We start from the raw sequence: 18,510 nt of genomic DNA on the forward strand, positions 1-18,510 counted from the left end.
AAGGCTGCTGGGAAGAAAATTAACTCTTTCCTAGCTGGACCACATACACAAAGTATTTTAATTTTGTTAAGTAGCCATCTTAGGCTGAATTTGCCAAGGCTTTTGAAAATCTATAGTTAAAACAGTCAGTCCTGCACAGCCTTTTGAACACTGTGGAATGAAAGTCTGTGTATGTTGAGATTATTTGCAAAATATACAAGGAGAGCAGGAATTCCTGCAGTTTTCTCTGAGACTAAAAATACATGTGACAGCACAAAGGTTAGCAAACGTAAGCTCTTTTGGAGCGAGAGAGAAATATGGTGCTGAAGTTCAGAGTAATACAGCAAATAATTTCTTCACGAATCTTGATAGATGCCTTCACACTGGCCTTGGATCCAAAGGCCCAAAATTTACTTTTAGCCTCAAACAGCATCATAGTGGAGTTGCTGCCCTCTAATGCTCATTCCAGCTTCCAAGAGGCTGCAGGGTGTCCAAAGCTGACTATCTGCAGGTGACAATAGCACATGGGCGGCTGTGCTTGAAGCCTTGTGCTTGGCTCACAACCACCTTTACTTAGTGCAACCAAGTGTTTCCATTTTCTTTCCAGAGATGGTGGCTGTGCTCCTTCACACAGACACTGGAACTGGTTGTGTCTGCCCTTGGATTGGAAAGGAGTTGGAAGTATGTGTGAGGACAGCTGAGCAGTTCTGGAATAGATACTGACAGCAGCACCACAGCAGTTTCTTCAGAGCCTGATGCAGCAGTCCAGTATCCAGAGAGGTTTGTAGAGAGTGCCTGCACAATCTAAAAACACAGGCAGGCTCATGTGGATGGGTACAGACACCTCTGCACTCTAGAGGAGATGTAACCTCCATTTTTGCCAGTTTTTCTGCTGGCTGTTCTGTAACACCTGCACTGCAGGGATACCTGCACTGAAGCTGGGCCAGCTCACCTTCACCAAGGTTCCCAAGAGTCTGCAAACTGGATGGTTTCCTCCACACCGCTGGCATAGCAGAGCACGGTGGAGACATAAAGCTGCATATTACCCATGGGTAGAGCCAATGCATCCACTCAGAAACCTGAACTGTGCCTCAGCATGGATGCAAAGGTGAACCTGGGCTTTGGGGCTCTTCTGATATCAGAGACGTCCGTGAGGGTGCATGGCAAGATTATGTAAGAGTGAAGTGCCAGGATAACTCTGCAGAAAAAGCACCAAGGGGGAATGTGGTCAGAACTCCAGACTCCAATCTTCTGAGCACCCTCCAGCACCCCTTGAAATGGCCATGAACCCTGTTGGGTTGATCAGAATTTTAGGATGGGGCTAAGGGACAAAAGGAGGGCTTGCAGCTTCACAAGCACTCATGAGGTGTCTTTCAGAACAGGAGAAGATTTTTTGGGCACATACCTGAGAGAGGAAGATAAGGGCTCTACCCATGCCCTTGTATGTGCTAGGGAAGACTGTTTATCAGTGTTACTATGAAGCACCACAGAAATGAGACGCAGCACTCTCCTATGTGGACCAACTGCTGTTTTGTATGAGTCAGTTACTCCTCTTAATCAGTGTAAAATATTCCTCTTCTTGCTGTGTTTATTTGTGCTAGCTCTCCATCATAACCAGTTAGTCCACCTACACTTTCCTATCATTACTGTGCCCCGTTCTCCATTTGTTTGTTACACCCAGTGCTTGAATCATGCTTTAATTACAATCTACTCCAGGTAGGGACTCCATCTTGTTGAATGTTTGTACAGCACTCTCCAAAACAGGCCATGGGACCATTCTCAGGGTTCCTGGGCACATCTGTAACACCATTCCTAATGGGAGCAATACTGTCTTAAGCCCACTGTGACCTACATACACCAAGCACCAAGAAATTCAGACCAACCTATTTGCTTGTTCATTTAATAAAAGTACAGGGTATGTTTCTTCTAAGTGCTTGTTTTTCTTTGTAATATCACTATTGTACTCTCTTTTAGCATTTCCCACAAAAATTTTTCCACTGTTTGTAGCAGACTTAAGTGGCTTTTCCTTTTTTTTTTTTTCCTTACGTAGCTGACTGCAAAATATTTTAAACTGTTACATCCATAGTGGAAATGTATAGTGCTGTACAACATGACCCATCTTAGCCCAGGAGTTACTCTGATACCCTGTGGCAAGTAATTCCTCAAATTCAGCCATGAATGCCTCATCTCTACCGGCTCCCTGCTTCAGTCTGCGTTGGGCACAGTGCAGAGCCTGCCGTGGTGTGTGGGGCAGAAGAGAACTTCTCTGCCAGAGGCTTTTGATGGTAACCTGTCTCCTAATGACTCCTATATTTGGGAGAGATGGCTGTTTGTCCTTTGTTTTCCCCTCTATGCACAGGGGTTTTAAATTTACCCTGTATGGCTGCATAATATTTATGAGTTTCTTGTTGAAAGTTGAATCCCCAAATTATCAAAGGATCAACTAGGGGCTGGAAGTACAAGACATAGGCCTTCAAGGTTATATCCAGTCTACTGTTTGAACAGGTAGCTATCATCTGTAGGCTTTGATCTAAACTAATTATCCTGCATTTCAGAAATAATTTGGAATTTTTTGTCCTTGCTAATTCTGTTTCGTTCCAACATAGATACTAGTTAATGGAGTCTTCTACCCCAGATTAGTTATAATGGCCAAAATAATAAAAGAAAGTGGTTGCTGCTGTTTGTCACATTTCTGCCTTTGTTCCTTCTATGCTCAGCAAAAACCAAATCTGTTTTAACTTCTCCTTCTGGATACTTTCAGAAGTATTTGTACCACCTTAATGCTCTCATATACTGAGGAAACATTCTGAGCAACAGCTTCACAAGAGTGCAGTTTTTAAAGTTTTTAATTTACAGAAGCTTTTCTCCAAACAACTTGGCAAGACTTTAGGAGAACTTTTCATGCACATATATTTTATTAATTCCTCCACAATACACTGCAGGCTAGAAGTTGAGAGAAGAAGGAAATAGGTAAGATTACGGAAAGTGGGAGAAACTCTACTTTTCTCAGCTTGTCTTCAGTCTTAGAAAAAATACTGGAAGCACTGAGGTTTTTACTATCAAAGATGTTTAACCTTTCTTTACTTTTTCTAGTAGAGTGAGGAGATGGAAAGAAAAACTGTGGAGGAAGGCTAAGAAAGAAAAGATAGAAGTAAAAACAAATCAGGGAATAAAATTTTATCTTGTTCCCAAAGGCTGAAAATATTCCATAAAAACAAAACAAGGTGAGAAAACATGGAGTACTTAAATCAAAATTCTGTAGTTCCTTTTTCTGTTCCAGTTTTTGGAGGAGAATTCTAGGTTGCCTGACCGACTGTGTATTTTTTTTTCTTTATTTTATTTTAAGGGAAAAGGCTGAATGGATTTAAGTCGTTCTAATCCGCTGGCAGCAGCAGTTGAGCTCCAGTGGCACAACTCTTAGGGATTGTTGTTTCGAAAGGACCACGGCCGCCCATCCGATCCTGTGAGCAGCCTGGGAGTTGTGGGAATTGTTTCTAGGCGGGGCACACCGAGAACTCCAAGGTTTTGTTCTTTCCTCCCGTCCCTGCTCGGCACGAAGCGGCGGCCGCGATTGCTCAGGATGTGCAGGGCAGCCCGTGTCCCTTCCTCGCCTGCTGCCGCCCGCTTGCCAGCGGGACAGAGGCGCTGCTCCGTGACACCGAACCCCGGCAACGCCTTCATCAGTGATGTTTCAGCTCAGTTCACTCCAACCGTGCTGCTCGGGAAGATCAGCCTTGCCTGTGGCTGAAATGGACGCCAGTATTAGCAGGAGCTCATTCTTTGTACGGAGAGTTTTGGTTCAAGCTAAAGGGTAGTGACATTTATTTTTCTATAAATAAAACTCTACAGGTTTTCTGTAGAAGTGAATGTGCAGAACAATAGAAAGGAAATTTTGCTAGACCCAGAAGATAAGCAGAAAGCAGCAAACCACTGATGCCAGAATATCAAGACCAAAATATTTAGCTGTGTTTTACAGACAGTTGAGTAATCTCACAGCCCAAATCCTCTTTGTAGCTGTTTACAAAGGTATGATAATGGTAATAACAGCAATAGAGTAGTAATAAATATATAATAGCATTAGACAGTAGTAAAATCCTGCACTGCAAGGAATCTCTTCTGGTGCTGAGAACTTGTTCTTTCCCACCCAACTCTGCATATCCCGATGTCTAGGAGGCAGGATATGCAATTACATATCCAGGGTGGGAGGCCTGACCCATGGTGGGAATTCTCTCTGGCATCAGCCCGTTTGGAGAACAAACTGTAGGGATAAAGCTGGAAGCCCTAGGAGTGGTAGCAATGTCGTGGGAGTGCAGTGTGAGGGAGTGGAGCTAAGGGAAAGGCAAATCAAGTAGATAGATTGAGAAGAAAAACAGCAAATAGTTCAGAGGATTGGCAAAGCTCTAGGAACAGTAGTGCTGGGCAAAACTTTAGATGATGACTTCGAATGTAGTAGTTTTACTTTCCCCGCTTGCCTGATATTTCTTCTGGATGGACAACGAGGTGCTGCTTTATTAAATCACAGAAGTGATTCAATATGCTATCTCGCGAAAGGGAAGACGGAGGTAGAGGTCAGCGGCCGAACGCGTCCGGGCCACGAAAGGCCGAGCGGGCGCAGCACAGCGGGCAGGGATCTCTGTGCCGAGGGCGCTCCCGGCGCTCCCAGGGTTATCCCAGCGCTCCCAGGGCTCCCAGCGCTATCCCAGGGTTCCCAGGGTTCCCAGGGCTCCCAGGGTTATCCCAGGGTTCCCGGCTCGCACCTGCCCGGAGGAACGCGGGGCACGGGCGGCTCCGGGCGAGCGCCCCGCGGGGATCCCGCCCCGCCCCTCCGCCCGCGCGGCCGCCGGCCCCGCCCACGGGGCGTCTCCGCCCAATCCGAGCGCTCTGCGAGGCCCCGCCCCCTTCTCACCGACCAATCAGCGTGGGGCGCAGCGCCGCGGGCCGGGCCCGGAGCCTCCTCTCGGGAGGTGACCGGGACGCGCCCGCGCCCGCCACCGGCGCCTCCGGCCCGGCGCGGCCCGCCCGGCCCGGCATGGCGGACTCGCACGGGGGGCGGCCGGCGCGGCGCTCCGCCAGGGCTGCCGAGGGCGGCGCGTGCTGCTGGGCGCTGCCCACGGCGCTGCTCTGCGCCTACGGCTTCTTCTGCAGCGTGCGGCCGTCGGAGCCCTTCCTCACCCGGTACCTGCTGGGGCCGCACAAGAACCTCTCCGAGACCCAGGTACCGCGGCTCCGGTTGCCTTTCTGTGCCCCACTCCCCCCGGCGGGATGTGTGTCTGCCTGTGTGTCTGCCTGTGTGTCCGCGTGTCCGCCTGTGTGTCTGTGTGTCCGCCTGTGTGTCTGTGTGTCCGCCTGTGTGTCTGTGTGTCCGCCTGTGTGTCTGTGTGTCTGCCTGTGTGTCTGTGTGTCTGCCTGTGTGTCTATGTGTCCGCCTGTGTGTCTATGTTTCTGTGTGTCTGTGCCTTGTTATTAGTCCGTGGGTGCTGGCGGTCACCGCCGTCCTTTCCCTCCCGCAGGTGTTCAACGAGATTTACCCGGTGTGGACTTATTCCTACCTGGCGCTGCTCTTCCCCGTGTTCCTGGCCACGGACTACCTGCGGTACAAGCCTGTGGTGCTGCTGCAGGGCTTGAGCCTCATTGTCACCTGGTTCCTGCTGCTGTACGCCCAGGGGCTGCGGGCCATCCAGCTCCTCGAGTTCTTCTACGGGATGGGGACTGCCACCGACATCGCCTATTATTCCTACATCTACAGTGTCGTCGATATCAACCTGTACCAGAAGGTCACCAGCTACTGCCGAAGTGCCACCCTGGTGGGCTACACGGTGGGCTCGGTGTCTGGGCAGGTGCTTGTGTCAGTGGCGGGATGGTCCCTCTTCAGCCTGAACGTGATCTCCTTAACCAGCATATCCATTGCCTTCGGCACAGCGTGGTTCCTGCCCATGCCGCAGAAAAGCCTTTTCTTTCACCACCTCGCAAGCCAGCGGCTCAGCTGTGAAATGAAGGTCATGGACTGTAAAAATGGAGCGGCTGTGCAAGATCATCCCGATGTGCAGAGGGCACCTGGCTGGGAGGATGAGGCGAAAGTTCCCTTAAATGGGGAGGGTCACTCAGCAGAGAAACAGGTGAGTTGTGCCCTGAGCTTACATGAGGAGAAGATGCCATAAGGACATGGTTGTCACACATGCATATATGTACTCAGGAGTAGAGATGTAATATCTAACAGCAAAAAAGTATCCCTTTACTTATCCCACTTCCTTATTTATGGCACAGGGAGAATTATTACTGGCATCCTTTTGCTGTTTGAGCATGGTAGGCTGCTCCTTAGTTTTTCTAACTAGCTCTTCATGTCTCAGGAGGCTGCAGTTTGAATGCTCTGGGCATCAGACTGCCATCCAATGGTACAAAGTAAGGGACATCTCTGGGACACTAAACATTGAGCATCCGTCCAAACTCTGTGTTTGCTTCTAGATGCACCCAGTGACTTGCAGGGAAAAGGCAATTCTTCTTGCACTCACATTTTGACATTGTTATTCCAACTGTTGTGCAAGTTAGTCTGTGATATGCTGTGTAATAATTGGGGTTTATTGTATGATCCTGGCAGGAAACTGGTCTAGGATTGAAACTGCAATAGTTCTTGAGGGCACTTGGCAGCAGGCATTGATTAGGTACAGAAGGGCAGATTGTGGATAAATTGCAGGAAGCACGTCAGCATGATATCAGCTTTAATGCCAAGGTAGTGCCCTGACTTGTGGCTCTTGTGGGCTGCACAACTTGGCAAAGTCATTTGTGTGGAAACAAGTGCAGGGACCCCTGCTTGGTGAAGGGACGTGCTGGGTCCCACTGTGGGTGAGCAGCCTTCAGGTTTGAGGCCCAGTGTGAGTGTGTAGTTGCCTGCTGGGCAGGTCCCAGGGAATGCTCCAGGGAATGCAGATGTGGAGGTTCCTGGCAGGGGGACTCAGGCCCTGTGGAGAGGCCAGCCTTGCTCCTGGGACCAAAGGAGGCTGTTCTGGTTCTGAGGACAAGCCAGAAGGTAAGCGCAGCTGCTGGGTTAGTCAGCAGTGGGTATTTCTTAGCAAGTAAGCCACAGGTAGCTGGTTTGGGGGAGGCAGCATCCGGGTCTGCTTTCTGCTTCTCCAGCTACAGCTGGGAATTAAAGGTATTAACATTCCAGGGACTTAATCCTGCCCCATTCAGCATGATCTTGTGTGAGCAAGGATATTTTTACCCAAGTTATGCTTGCGTGCTGAAGGGTATTTGTTAAGAGAAATTCTGTGCCATAAACATATAACTTCTCCATCCCTTTTGTTTACCTTACTCCTCTCCTGTGAGAGTACATGTAGTACCCAAGTAGTGGAGAAGAGTTTAATAAAGGACCAAGTATCCCTGCCTAACTCCCCAGAGGTCACTTACACCAGGTGCTGAAGGCTGAGAAGCACTGGAGTGTGATGATTGTCCTCCCTGCTGAGGTAACAGTGACCGTGTTTCACAAACATGGATGGCTGTAGCAATAATTGTGCTGAAGAGGCACTGCCAGGGCAGGGCAGGGCAGGTGAGCCTTTGTGCCATATCAGACACATGCTGGGGGCCAAACAGCCAAATCAGTTTTTGCATTGTGTGTGATCGTTCCCTTCTCTTGTTTTCCTGCACCTAAACTTGAGCTTCGTGTGAAATGGTCTGTGGGAGTTATGTGCTAAGGTCACATTGCCACAACCTCTCCTCTTCCCAAGGTGTTCTGCTGTGTTTTGGAGGAATGGTATCCCCATGCAGAGCAAGAGTTACGCCATTGGCAAAGCACCAGTGGGACTGTGTAGTGTTTAATAAAGATGCCTAGAAATCAGTGACACTTGAAGGGGTGGAAGACAGGAAGTTCAGGACAGGTTTCAGGCTGTGGTCTTTTGGGGTTTTAGTAGAAACCTTTGGAAATGAGTTTTATTGCTCATGGAAAATAGTCTTTCCCAGGCACACTGCATGATTGCCCCAGGGAAAGGGCATAGTGCCAAGAGCTCAAAGTTGCTGCTGCTGTCTGGAAACCACTCTGGAAACTGGACGTGTGACAGCACAATGTGCAATAGCTCAGTCTTGTGACAATGCTGTGTGTTTCCCTGCAGGGAATCCAAGTTCAGAGGGGCCTGAGGTGCTGGGTGGACCTTGGGGCTCTGCTCAGTCTGGAAGGAAGTAAAAGCTCTTCCTACTCAGCCTAGAAGGGTCCTGCCCTACAGAGTCTACACTGTGTCTGTACATGTGTGCATGCAGCAAGTGTAACCAGGAGCTTTTTTCTACAAAGTAAAGACATGCTCTTTTCCTCTGCTGCTGTTGACATAAAGTGGTAAAGAACAGGACTGTAATAGCCTGTATGTAAAAAGCAATTTTGATTGTTGCCATCCCCTGTTGCTAGAATTGATCTATTTACAATTATTTTTAAGGGTCTGCCCCTTTCATGCTTTTTCTAGAAAGATTTGGAGTGCAAAGCTTCATTTTTTAATCTCATGCCATTTGTCAGGCCACTCGTATGTGCAGGAGCTGCCATTTGCAACAGCAGCTGGTGGAAGTAGCTTCTGTTTCCCTTTAGATCCCCAGGTGACATCTCTCACCTTCTTGAAACATTGGTGAGCTTCAACAGGGGCAGAGTGTGTGTTAATGAGATTGCTTCTTTGAGTATTTATAAACTCCTAATGCCTGTTCTAAAGAAAAACTTATTTGGGGACAGAGATAGTTACAAAGTTACTCTGTGCTACAAAATTTGGTTGAATTTGAGTCAGGACTTAAAAGTGTCAGTGATACTTTTTGCCTTTATGATGTAAATAGCTGGCTTCAGGTCCTGTCTTGTCAAAATGGATATTGTGTCCTGTTCTCTGGTGTTTCTTCTGGTACCCTTCAGTTGCTCACATAATACATGGCAGTCCCTGCTCTCTGCTGGGGAGAGCCAGAGATGAAAGGGTGCTTGGGGCTGAACCCTTCCTCTGTGTGTAAGGATTGGGCCCTGTTTGGCTCAGAGACTGTGGGATGGGAAAGCTTTTGTTCATTACTCTGTGAGGGTTTGTGTCCAAGAGTGGTGCTGTCACTCACCAGTGATCAGACCACCTGAAAGGGGCAATTTTTGGAGCAGTGTGAAGTATTCATAAACAAAGACTTAACATTTCTCTCCCCTTCCTTCTCTGATCTGTGCAGAAGCAGAAAGTAGACATCAAAAAGGTGCTCAGAGATCTGTGGCGGGACTTCCTGCAGTGCTACTCCTCCAGGACCCTGCTCTGCTGGTCCGTGTGGTGGGCACTGTCCACCTGTGGCTACTTTCAGGTCATCAACTACGCTCAGGGCCTGTGGGAGATGGTGCTGCCTTCTCCCAGCGCCGACGTCTACAATGGTGCTGTGGAGGCGGCCTCGACGCTCCTGGGTAAGCTGCTGGCTCGGCTCCTGCTCTGCTGCTAGAAATGTCTTGTTTCCCTCAAGGTCACTAGAGCATGATTTGGAAGTGCCGTGCGTTCCCCCAAGCGTGCAGGAGAGGTATTTGGGGTGAGTCTTCCCTGATATACACAGGTAGGGTGCTCAGTTGCTGAAGCAGCCCTGATTCAGTACGTAGGTGTTTAGAGGAACCTCCCAAGCCAGTCCTTATTCTGAAATACTTGGCAGAAGGCTCCAGGCATGTGGCTGACTGTGTGTTCTTGGCTGTCACCAAGACAGTGGGATTATGTTTGTTTTAGCCACTCAGAGTCATAGAGGGGGTCCTGTGCTTTTGGTTTTCCTCCAGGAGCCTTTGAGGGTTTCCTGTACACGCACAGTGTGCAGTGAGCCATGGTTAGTCATTCCAGCACTGTTAGGAGCAGAAGCTACTGAGATGAAAGAAGTTGGTTGACTTGAAAGGGACAGGTAGGTCAGTCAACACAAGCATTTGTTTATGAAGTTGTTTAATACTGTTTCACCACCAGAACAAGGACAATGCCTTTTTAAACAGAGGTTTTCTAGATGTTGCTGCAGCGTGCCCCTTTTCTTTGATGGAGTCATTTTTCCATCATGTGCTGTAGACATCACCTGCTTGGGGGCAAAAGAAACCAAGGTACACAGACAAATTATGAGTGCTTCCTTGGGCGTGCTCAGCCCCTTCTTGAAGTTCAGTAGGAAGCTGTGGCTGGTTTATAGTTCTAAAAGCTGGTCCAAAACCCATTGTTGGGTTTGAAACTGTTGGCGACTTGATGACTTTGTCTGTTCAGTCCTTGGTGGGCTAAATCTGCCCTTAAATAGCTTGCTCTCATACACTGTTTCTCCACTCTGGCATGAGCCTGTGGCTCTTACTTGTCTGGGTTGGCTTCCTCTACCATCCTACCTTTGTCCCCAAAGGAGAAGAATTGGTATCAAGGAAAAGAAGACCCACAATGTGGCCTAATAGCACCACAATTAAAAAATAAAAAAAAGACAGGATGGGTATTCTTCAAACCTTATCATGAACGTCTTTGATAACCAGGTCCTTCTTAAAGAAGCTTGTGAAAAATAGAGCTAAACTCTTGTAAGACTGAAATTTTTAGATTTTGATTTTTTTCCTCAAGTACCATATTTATAAAGAGTTGAATCATTTTGAGTGACGTTTTCAGGCAAATTAACCTGAACTGCTCAAAAGACAGAATCCTTTCAGCTGATAGAGATCGATTGCTTGAAAGAAGCAAAGTTTAATGAATGAATAGTCACAGCTAAAAGCTTGAAGTGTGTGACAGGACTGGAAGTCCAAACACCTGTTAAGAATGAGCATGCAGTGACCAGACTTCCTAGGCGCTGGTGCAAATGCTCTAACTTCTGATTTTCAGTTTGAATTTGTTAATGAGCTGTTTATTTATCTCTGATGTCATGCCAAGGTTGTATTTTAGCACAAAATCTTTGCTCTGAGCCAGACAAGCCAGGTTTTTCTAGTTGTTCTTTGGTAAGGTTAATCTCTTTGTTCTCTTCCTTAATAGCCCATCTTTGCACCAAACCTGGTTTGAGTTGCATTCTTTTTGAAGGTGGATAATCAGAATTGCACTCAACTTTATTCAGTGAGGCCTCAGACTTACAGAAGAACACGCTGTTCACTCTTCTCCCTGTACTAGAAATACCTCTCCTGAATCCCAGACCTGATTTGCCATTTTCATTGCTCTTAGTCATTCTGTGCTCAGTTAGGAGGAACATTTGGCAACCTTTGCATAAGGTGCTGTTGCCATCCCTGCCCTGCAGAAGGGTTTAAGTGGGCATGGTGACTCACGTAGCTGTCAGCTCCCTGTCCTGGGAAAGAGAAGTAGTATTCCTTCCAGGGACAGCAGCTGACTGTTAGGTTGAATCCCTGCACCTTCTTTGGAGTGTGGCAATCCTTTATCAGGTTTGGTTGTGAAATGCCTGGATCAGCTGAACGTGTCTCATTGAAGGACAGAGAGTGAGTATCTGAATTAGGTGTCAGGTTGATACAACCTCGGCACACAGGGAAAATACAATTTCATGAATCACCATGAGATCCTCATGTCTGTTCCCAAATTTCAGAATTGCTGAGACAGTAGGAAGAATGCTCTAGGACTTGGTTTCTTTTTGCATCTCAGAGTTTTGCTACTGGGGCAGCCAGAATTTCAAAGAACAAGATGTTAGTCAGGTCGTGTCACAGTAGGCACCGAGAAGACTTTAGGGGGGAAAATAAGTCCTTTCCCTTGGCATAGTGCCCTTCTTCACCAGTCTTTGAGACTGATGTAAGGTCTGACAGGATTGCAGGCTTGTGCAAACTGGTGGTACATAAGGAGTCTTGGTGTGCCTGAAGGTTTTCTGAGACAGCATGCCAGCTAAGGGCTACAAAGAGCTTAGATACTGCACTGTAGCACTTCTGTGCAGTGGTCTACTGCTGAACACAATCCTGTTCTTCAGAGATGTCCTGTAAACCTCCCTTTGTCAGTATGCTGTTTGTCTGGTTTGCTGTGTACAGCCATTATACCGTTGTTTGCAGAACAAGGCCTGCTTGGAATGGGAATTTTCTATTAATGTAATATGTATTTAGGCTTCTCAATAGTTGTAACTGTGATAGTGCATGAAACACACCTTGTCTGCTCATTGAATTGCACGAAATACCACACTCTTTCCCATCCTATGATTTGTCTTTTATCCCCATCCCCTGTCATAAAATCCAGACAGAATTTCAAACCTGTGTGCGTTGTAAAGGATTGTTCTTGCACAATCAATAGTGCATGATTATAGCCTGTGAATAGGCTGCATCCCAGGAGATATAGATTTAGACTTTACTCTTACAGCCCAGTGTGGAGATGACAGTAAATATAGGTTTTTCTGCATCCTGGGAGAGATCTCTAACAGCTGTGTGTCAAAGTGAGTAGTGTCTTTCTCCCTCCTACCTCTGCTAAAGCACCACTAAATGATTAGGTGAGTGCTTTTGAGAACCAGGGTCTGCATTTTTCAACAGAAATTGCCCAATTATTGACAGTACTGCCACACTCATGCCTAGAGGACTGAGTGGCAGTGGTCTAAGCCTGGGGCTGTCATTCTTCTGGAGCCAGAGAGGAGAATTTAGAGGCAGTCAGCATTGACCTGTGTATTTTTTTTCCTGTTTCTGTAAAAGTTAATGGGAGTTTACAGCAGGGTTCCAGGTGAGGGAAGGGTCAGGAAGGAGAGCTGCTGAGGTGTTCCCATTTGTGTCCTCCACTTCAATCATTGGCTGTTAGGGGCTGTAGAGCTCCCAGTGCACCATCTCCAAATTGCTCCAGCTGTAATTACTAAGATTTATGTTTTCCTTCCCCTCACAGGAGCTGTTGCAGTCGTTGTTGTGGGTCACATAAAAACGTCCTGGGCCATGTGGGGTGAAGTGGCACTTGCCCTGTTCTCCTTTCTCATTGCTGCTGCTGTGTATGTCATGGACACTGTTCGTAACATCTGGGTGTGCTATGCATCCTATGTCATCTTCAGGATTATCTACATGATGCTAATCACAATAGCAACGTGAGTATCTCTGTGACATAAACTGCTCTCAAGGTTGCAGCTGGTGTGAAAGCAGTGCATTTCCTGCATAACAAGAGTCTGTTGCAAGGGTTTGTGTTGTGATTCAGGTTGGAAACCAAGGCATGGAGATATATTTAGCTGGCAGTGTGCCCAAGCTTAGAAGTCTTGTGACACTGAAGTGACTACTTCTAAATATTAGATAGTGCTGATTGCTACGAGCATGTTTTTCATAATTGTGGCTGGAGAGGAGTGTTAGGAGATGAGGAAAGGACAATGCTTTGCCTGAGTTGAAGCATCAACCTCTCCTAACCTGTAGGAAAACTACTTCAATGTTATTTGTCACTTTGTGGAGGAAAGCATAGCTGGTTTTGAACCACAAAATCACTCCAAGACAGCTCAAGCACAAGAAGAGGGGTGATGCTGAAACTGGCAACTGCAAAGGGAGTTTTGGTTAGAAGGATGCAAAAGGTTATGGACCACACAGCAACAGACTGAAGTTTTGAGATTGCCAGCAGCTCTCTGGGGTCAGAGTGCATTGCATCTTCTCTATGTGACAAGACCCTTTACATCAGAGAGCAGGGCTGCTTCAGTAGCACTGAAACCCACAGAGCTCCCTAAGAGGTGTATTGGGTTGTTTTTTTATTCAAAAAAGGGATTGCATGTGTCTGTGGATCTCTTCTAGGCTTCTAGGCTATTCCATCGTGATTCTATTTAGAAAAGAACACTATCTGTGCAAGGTAATTTAGCTGTGGAAAATACTAAACCAGTCAATGTAGCTCCTCAGGTTGCACAGCCATTTTGTCCAGAAATGCTCCTGCCATGCGTGCTTTCCTCTGCTTTTTCCCTTATGTTTCTGGTTGTCCTTTTCTTTCCAGGTTCCAGATTGCCACAAATCTCAGTGTGGAGCGGTATGCCCTGGTGTTTGGGGTCAATACTTTCATTGCCTTAGCACTTCAGACTCTGCTCACTGTGATTGTTGTGGATGCCAGTGGGCTTGGCTTGGACATCTTCACCCAGGTATGATAGATGCTCTTACCTTTATTGATGGGAGATGGGGAAGGGAGGAGGATCAACCAAGCTGTGAAGCTTTTCAGCTACCTGCTTCTGGGTCAAGGATTTGACAGACAACCACTGATTCCTGATATTTTAGAAGTGGAAGGGAACTCATTTATTTTATTAACATTCCCATAAACCTGGTAACTGCTTGGTTTAACCACTTGTTATTTTCTTTTCCTCTTCTCTGCAGTTCATGATTTACGCCTCTTACTTTGCGGCCATCTCACTGGTGTTCTTGGTCAGTGGCATCTGCAGTATTGTGAGAGCTTACACAAGGACAGAGCAGGTGCAAAGCAGATCTCCTGAAAGCCAGTAGTGCACCAAGCAAAGACTCTTGGTGACTACATATGAAGACAAAGGTCTGTTTTTAATCTTTGCCTTTTCTTCCCAAGGCAGTCACCTTAATGGTATATGATCCATATTTATACTATATTAGTAGCACATTTTAGAAGGTGAATGTATTAGCTCTTACGTAAGTAAGAACAAATATCTTCTTTCTAAAATGCCTTTTGTTCTTGTGTTGCATGTATGGGATGTGCAGCAAAGAACAGCAAGTTTTCTCAAAGAATGAGAACCTTGGGAGGTTTTAGTCTAACACTGTCCATCCACAGGCAGTTTTGTGATTGTCTGGTCTACTGCTGCTCTCTGTCATGAGGTGCTGCTGCAGGGCAGAAATGAGGGCACACTGCCAGACCCCTCTGGACAGCCCCAGGCCTGGGCTAGGAGGTGGCCTGAGGACTGTGCTCTGCAGTGTGGCTCTCGCTGAAGCTGCCCCGTGATGCTGGATGCTGTTTGAAGACCGGTACACTTATGTTTCTGTATACGCACACGCTTCCTTGAGGAGCTTGTACTGTTTCTCATGATCCTGTCTGTCGTCCCTGCTGCCAGAGGTTTACCTGAGCTGATCGTGGTGCTTTCCCAAAAACATAACTGTGTCCTGGGACAGTTTGTGGCACTGCTGGATGGGCTGTCAGCAGCACTACATGTGCCACAAAGGCCTGTGCCCAAGGGACTGTAACTGGAGGGGAAACTTAGAAGGAGATGAAATAGGCAAAATGCTAATCCAAGGGACCCTTAGACAAATGCCGTTGTCCCTTGGGGCTGCAGGTCCCTGTGGTTACAGGAGTCATTGCCTTACAGCCACGGGCTGGACTCTTTCAGGGGTGGTGTATGCTAGTATAGCACTGAGAAGGAAGGTAACTCACAGGATTTTAAGCTACTCTTTATGCCCTTAGAGAATTGTGACTGTGGTGATTAAATTGGTGCCTCCAATTATGGTAGTTAGCCGAATGACTGCCTGAGGCTTTGGAAAATGATGATTTTTGATCTGTCATTTTTCCTCCGTTATTTTAAAATGCCTTTTAAATGCTTCTGGTGGGTCTCTGTGCACTAGTTCTACCTCTTCTTTCCACATGAGCAGAACAATGAATGTTTAGAGTGGGCGATTCTTTTGTTTTGTCTAGTTTAAGCAATTTGGGACTTGCCTCGTATCTATTTTTTAAAAATAATTTATTTTTTTCAAATTGCTTCATCACTAAGGAGGAGTTGCACAGAGTTTTTCTGGGATTGGGCACCTGGATACTCAGGCAGCATGACCAGCACAGCAACAAATGCCTATGGAGTGTGCCTGTTGCTGTGCAGGTTGTGGGGAGTTTAAGTGTACAGGAGAGCTGGCAAGGGAGAAGGTGCAATGCAGCCTTTCCCTCCGTGCCTTCTCTCTGTGTGTTCGTTAGAGCACCTTTCTTCTTTCAGCTGAAGACGCAGCTTTGGTTCATCATCTGCTTTTAGTGCCATGGAAACTTCACAGTATTGGGGTTGGGAAGGTGTTTTTCCCCTGGCTGGGACATTTCTCATCACTTTCTGTGAACCTCAGCCTTTACCACACAAGGTGTGTGATGTGTTTGGCCTTCCAGGCCGGCTGCTCAGGGGAGCCCACTCCCCCAGGCTTTTCTTTCTGCAGGCTGCCTCCTGAAACAGCCCCCTAAAGAGGGGCTCAGCTGCACTGGCACTGACGCATGGAAACTTAACTGCCTTATCCTGAAATGCAAACTTGAAGCCACCCATGTACATATTCCTTTCTCTACGGTTTATTGTTTTTTTAAAAAATAAAATCTGAAGCCATGAATTGCTAGCTGATGAGCTGTCCTGGGACAGGGATAGTCTGTCCTTTGAGTTCCCTGGTCTGATGGCAGTTGGAGCAAGGAAGGGGCAGTGGGTGTACAACACTCCTGTCAAGTGACCAAAAGGAGCAACTCAATTTTAATGATACTTTTTGTACAGACATCAAATCTTTGATGGGGAACAGGCCAGTTATTTTAAAAGCAAGTCACAAATTAACTAATGACTTACAGCAATATCAGTGATTTTTGTACCAAAGTAATGAAACTGTGGCAACTACAGTAGAAAGGCTTGCTATTCTGTGTATGTCTTCAGGCCCACAGTGTGTGCAAGCCACACCTGGATGCTGTTCAGGTTCTGAGCTGTGCTGTTGCTGTGGTGCTGAGGTGACCATAGAGCCTGATTGGAGCTGTATGCAGAGTTAACAATGCTGCCTATGAGAATCTGTAACCATGTGGATGTTGTTGGTTTCTAATTAAACAGCTATTTTTGTTAAATAAAAATACTCTGAGTATCCTGTGTGGACAGTGCTTATTTTTCTATTTTGATACCCTGCTAATCCACAGCACTGCTGCTGCAGGTTGTTCTGAGCATCCTTGTGACAAAGAGATAAACAATTTAGAACAAAACACGCAAAAAGAAGCAAGGCTTCAAGAAGCTGATGGTTGCTGGCTGGCTTGTGTAGGTTTGCATAACTCTATGCAAGTGTCTTGTATTGGGGATTCTTAACTGCTGAACAACCCAGAAGCACCACTCTAATTCCAGTGCAGGCTGGTCTGGTGAGGGAGATCATCACTCACTGCTGCAGGGTATTCCACTCTCACTGGGGGTGACAGTGAGGGAAAGCAGGTGTAGGTTTGCCATGAAAGGAGGACCTTCCTACTTACATTGACCTAATTACAAAATTGAGGCCTTAAAGGAGAAATGCTGTAAGCTCCCCATCCTGGCACACCCTGCCTTGGAAGACTCTCCTGTGCTGTTTCTAGAAGACATGGCTTGTACTTCGTAGTACAGGCTAGGCTGGAGGGCACAGGGTTTTGTGTGGGTAGTAGCCCAACAGGCCCTCTGCACAACACCAAAAACAAGAGAAAAGGGATGTTCTGGGGAGGAAGGGAGACAGGAGGTTTTCTTACACATGCTTCCTTCAGAGCTTTTTGCTGAGTTTTATTGTTGAAGGATAGACTGTTGGCATGTCAGGTCTGTTCTGAATTTCATTCATCTGCCTTCCCTGAAGGAATACAGGAGTCAGCTGTGGAGGGATGAGCTTCTTGACAGTGTGGGGGATTAAAATCTCTGCCTGCATATGTCAGGAATATAAGTAGTTGGTCATACAGGTATAGCATTACCCTTAAGGTGGGTTGGAGTGTTTCTCATCTGGTGCTGGTGAAAGGCTGCTCTCTCCTGTGGCAGTCCTTGCTCCTCCCATCGCCTCCTGCCACACCGTGTACGGCTGAGAGAGCTGAGAGGGGCACACCGCCACTGGGAAGGAGCGGAATTCCTGCGCTGGAGACAGAGCACTGCGGCGCGGTGGAGGTGAGATAAACGCCACACGCGGCAGTCTGCCTGGCTGCTGCTTTGTTCCAGTTGCTGCTGGAGGCTGCTGGAGGTGAGTGTTCTGAGTGTCTGTCCTGCGCTGGGCTTGCTGTGATGCTGCTAGGGTGAGGTGTAGTTCCCGGGATCACTGCTGCAGTGAGAGATTGGGTGCTGGGCTTGTTCTGTCCGAAAAGCAAGGAACGGTAAGAGCTGCCGGAGGCTGCTGATCCGGGAGCAGCACCCACTGCTGTCCCCTGGGCTAGCAGTGGCTGTGAGAGCCCGCCAGGACAGGGCAGGGTTTCACTCAGCCCCTGCTGTGGCTGTGTGCGGCACAGCCGGCTGCTCTGGCAGCGCTCGCAGGGAAAGGGAAGGGCTCTGTGTGGAAGTGATTGTGTTTTCTTCTCTATTGGTGTGATCGTAGCCAAGTATTGGGAAGGAAATAGGGATTTTGGCTATGGAAGGGGCAGGAACTCTTGATGATGCTCTTGATGATGCTCTTCAGGATGCTCTTGAACCCTGTTCCCAGTGGGTTTTGACAGTGTCAACTCTTTCCTACACTACATAAGAAAGGTGTTAAGGTGCTTGGTTAACGTTGCTCTGGAGGTGTTATGAAGCCTGTTTCTGTGAAACACACTCACTCTACATGAATCTGTTCCCTGAACACAGTGTTGGATGCATTAGTGACATGGAAAACAGCAGCCAGCATGTCAGGGTCTGTCCTTGGAGCCCTGCACTGCTTTACTGTTGTTTTTGTTGCAATTTTCATGACTGCAACTTCCTCACACATGGGAACATCTGAAAACCTACATTTAATGATATGTGGGCTAATGAATGCATAGATGAATTTTGATTGCTCTTAAATCATTACGTTATTATTTTCAA

The 18,510-nt window shown here is 47.2% G+C and overlaps 1 protein-coding gene across 2 annotated transcripts; it reads left to right on the forward strand.

Annotated features, from left to right (window-relative positions):
• The first annotated feature begins 4,946 nt into the window (after nucleotides 1-4,946).
• SLC19A2 (solute carrier family 19 member 2) lies at nucleotides 4,947-16,609 on the forward strand. 2 transcript variants are annotated; one of them, XM_063419972.1, is made up of 7 exons: nucleotides 4,947-5,194; nucleotides 5,490-6,095; nucleotides 9,142-9,364; nucleotides 12,729-12,921; nucleotides 13,797-13,938; nucleotides 14,168-14,336; nucleotides 16,411-16,609. In XM_063419972.1, the coding sequence occupies exons 1-6, from the start codon at nucleotides 5,009-5,011 to the stop codon at nucleotides 14,291-14,293; spliced, it is 1,476 nt and encodes a 491-aa protein (XP_063276042.1). In that variant the 5' UTR covers nucleotides 4,947-5,008; the 3' UTR covers nucleotides 14,294-14,336; nucleotides 16,411-16,609. The 2 variants fall into 2 exon arrangements, with proteins under 2 accessions (XP_063276042.1, XP_063276041.1); XM_063419971.1 differs by having other exon boundaries at nucleotides 14,168-16,609.
• The last annotated feature ends 1,901 nt before the right edge of the window (nucleotides 16,610-18,510 follow it).

Source organism: Prinia subflava, chromosome 28 (assembly GCF_021018805.1).
Source record: "Prinia subflava isolate CZ2003 ecotype Zambia chromosome 28, Cam_Psub_1.2, whole genome shotgun sequence".
NCBI lineage: Eukaryota > Metazoa > Chordata > Aves > Passeriformes > Cisticolidae > Prinia > Prinia subflava.

Excerpts from the sequence above, each read along its gene's own strand:
- SLC19A2 (XM_063419971.1), top strand. The coding sequence starts at position 5,009 with ATGGCGGACTCGCACGGGGGGCGGCCGGCGCGGCGCTCCGCCAGGGCT. Across the intron at positions 5,195-5,489 it reads AGAACCTCTCCGAGACCCAG|GTGTTCAACGAGATTTACCC; the intron begins GTACCGCGGCTC and ends TCCCTCCCGCAG. Across the intron at positions 9,365-12,728 it reads GGCGGCCTCGACGCTCCTGG|GAGCTGTTGCAGTCGTTGTT; the intron begins GTAAGCTGCTGG and ends TTCCCCTCACAG.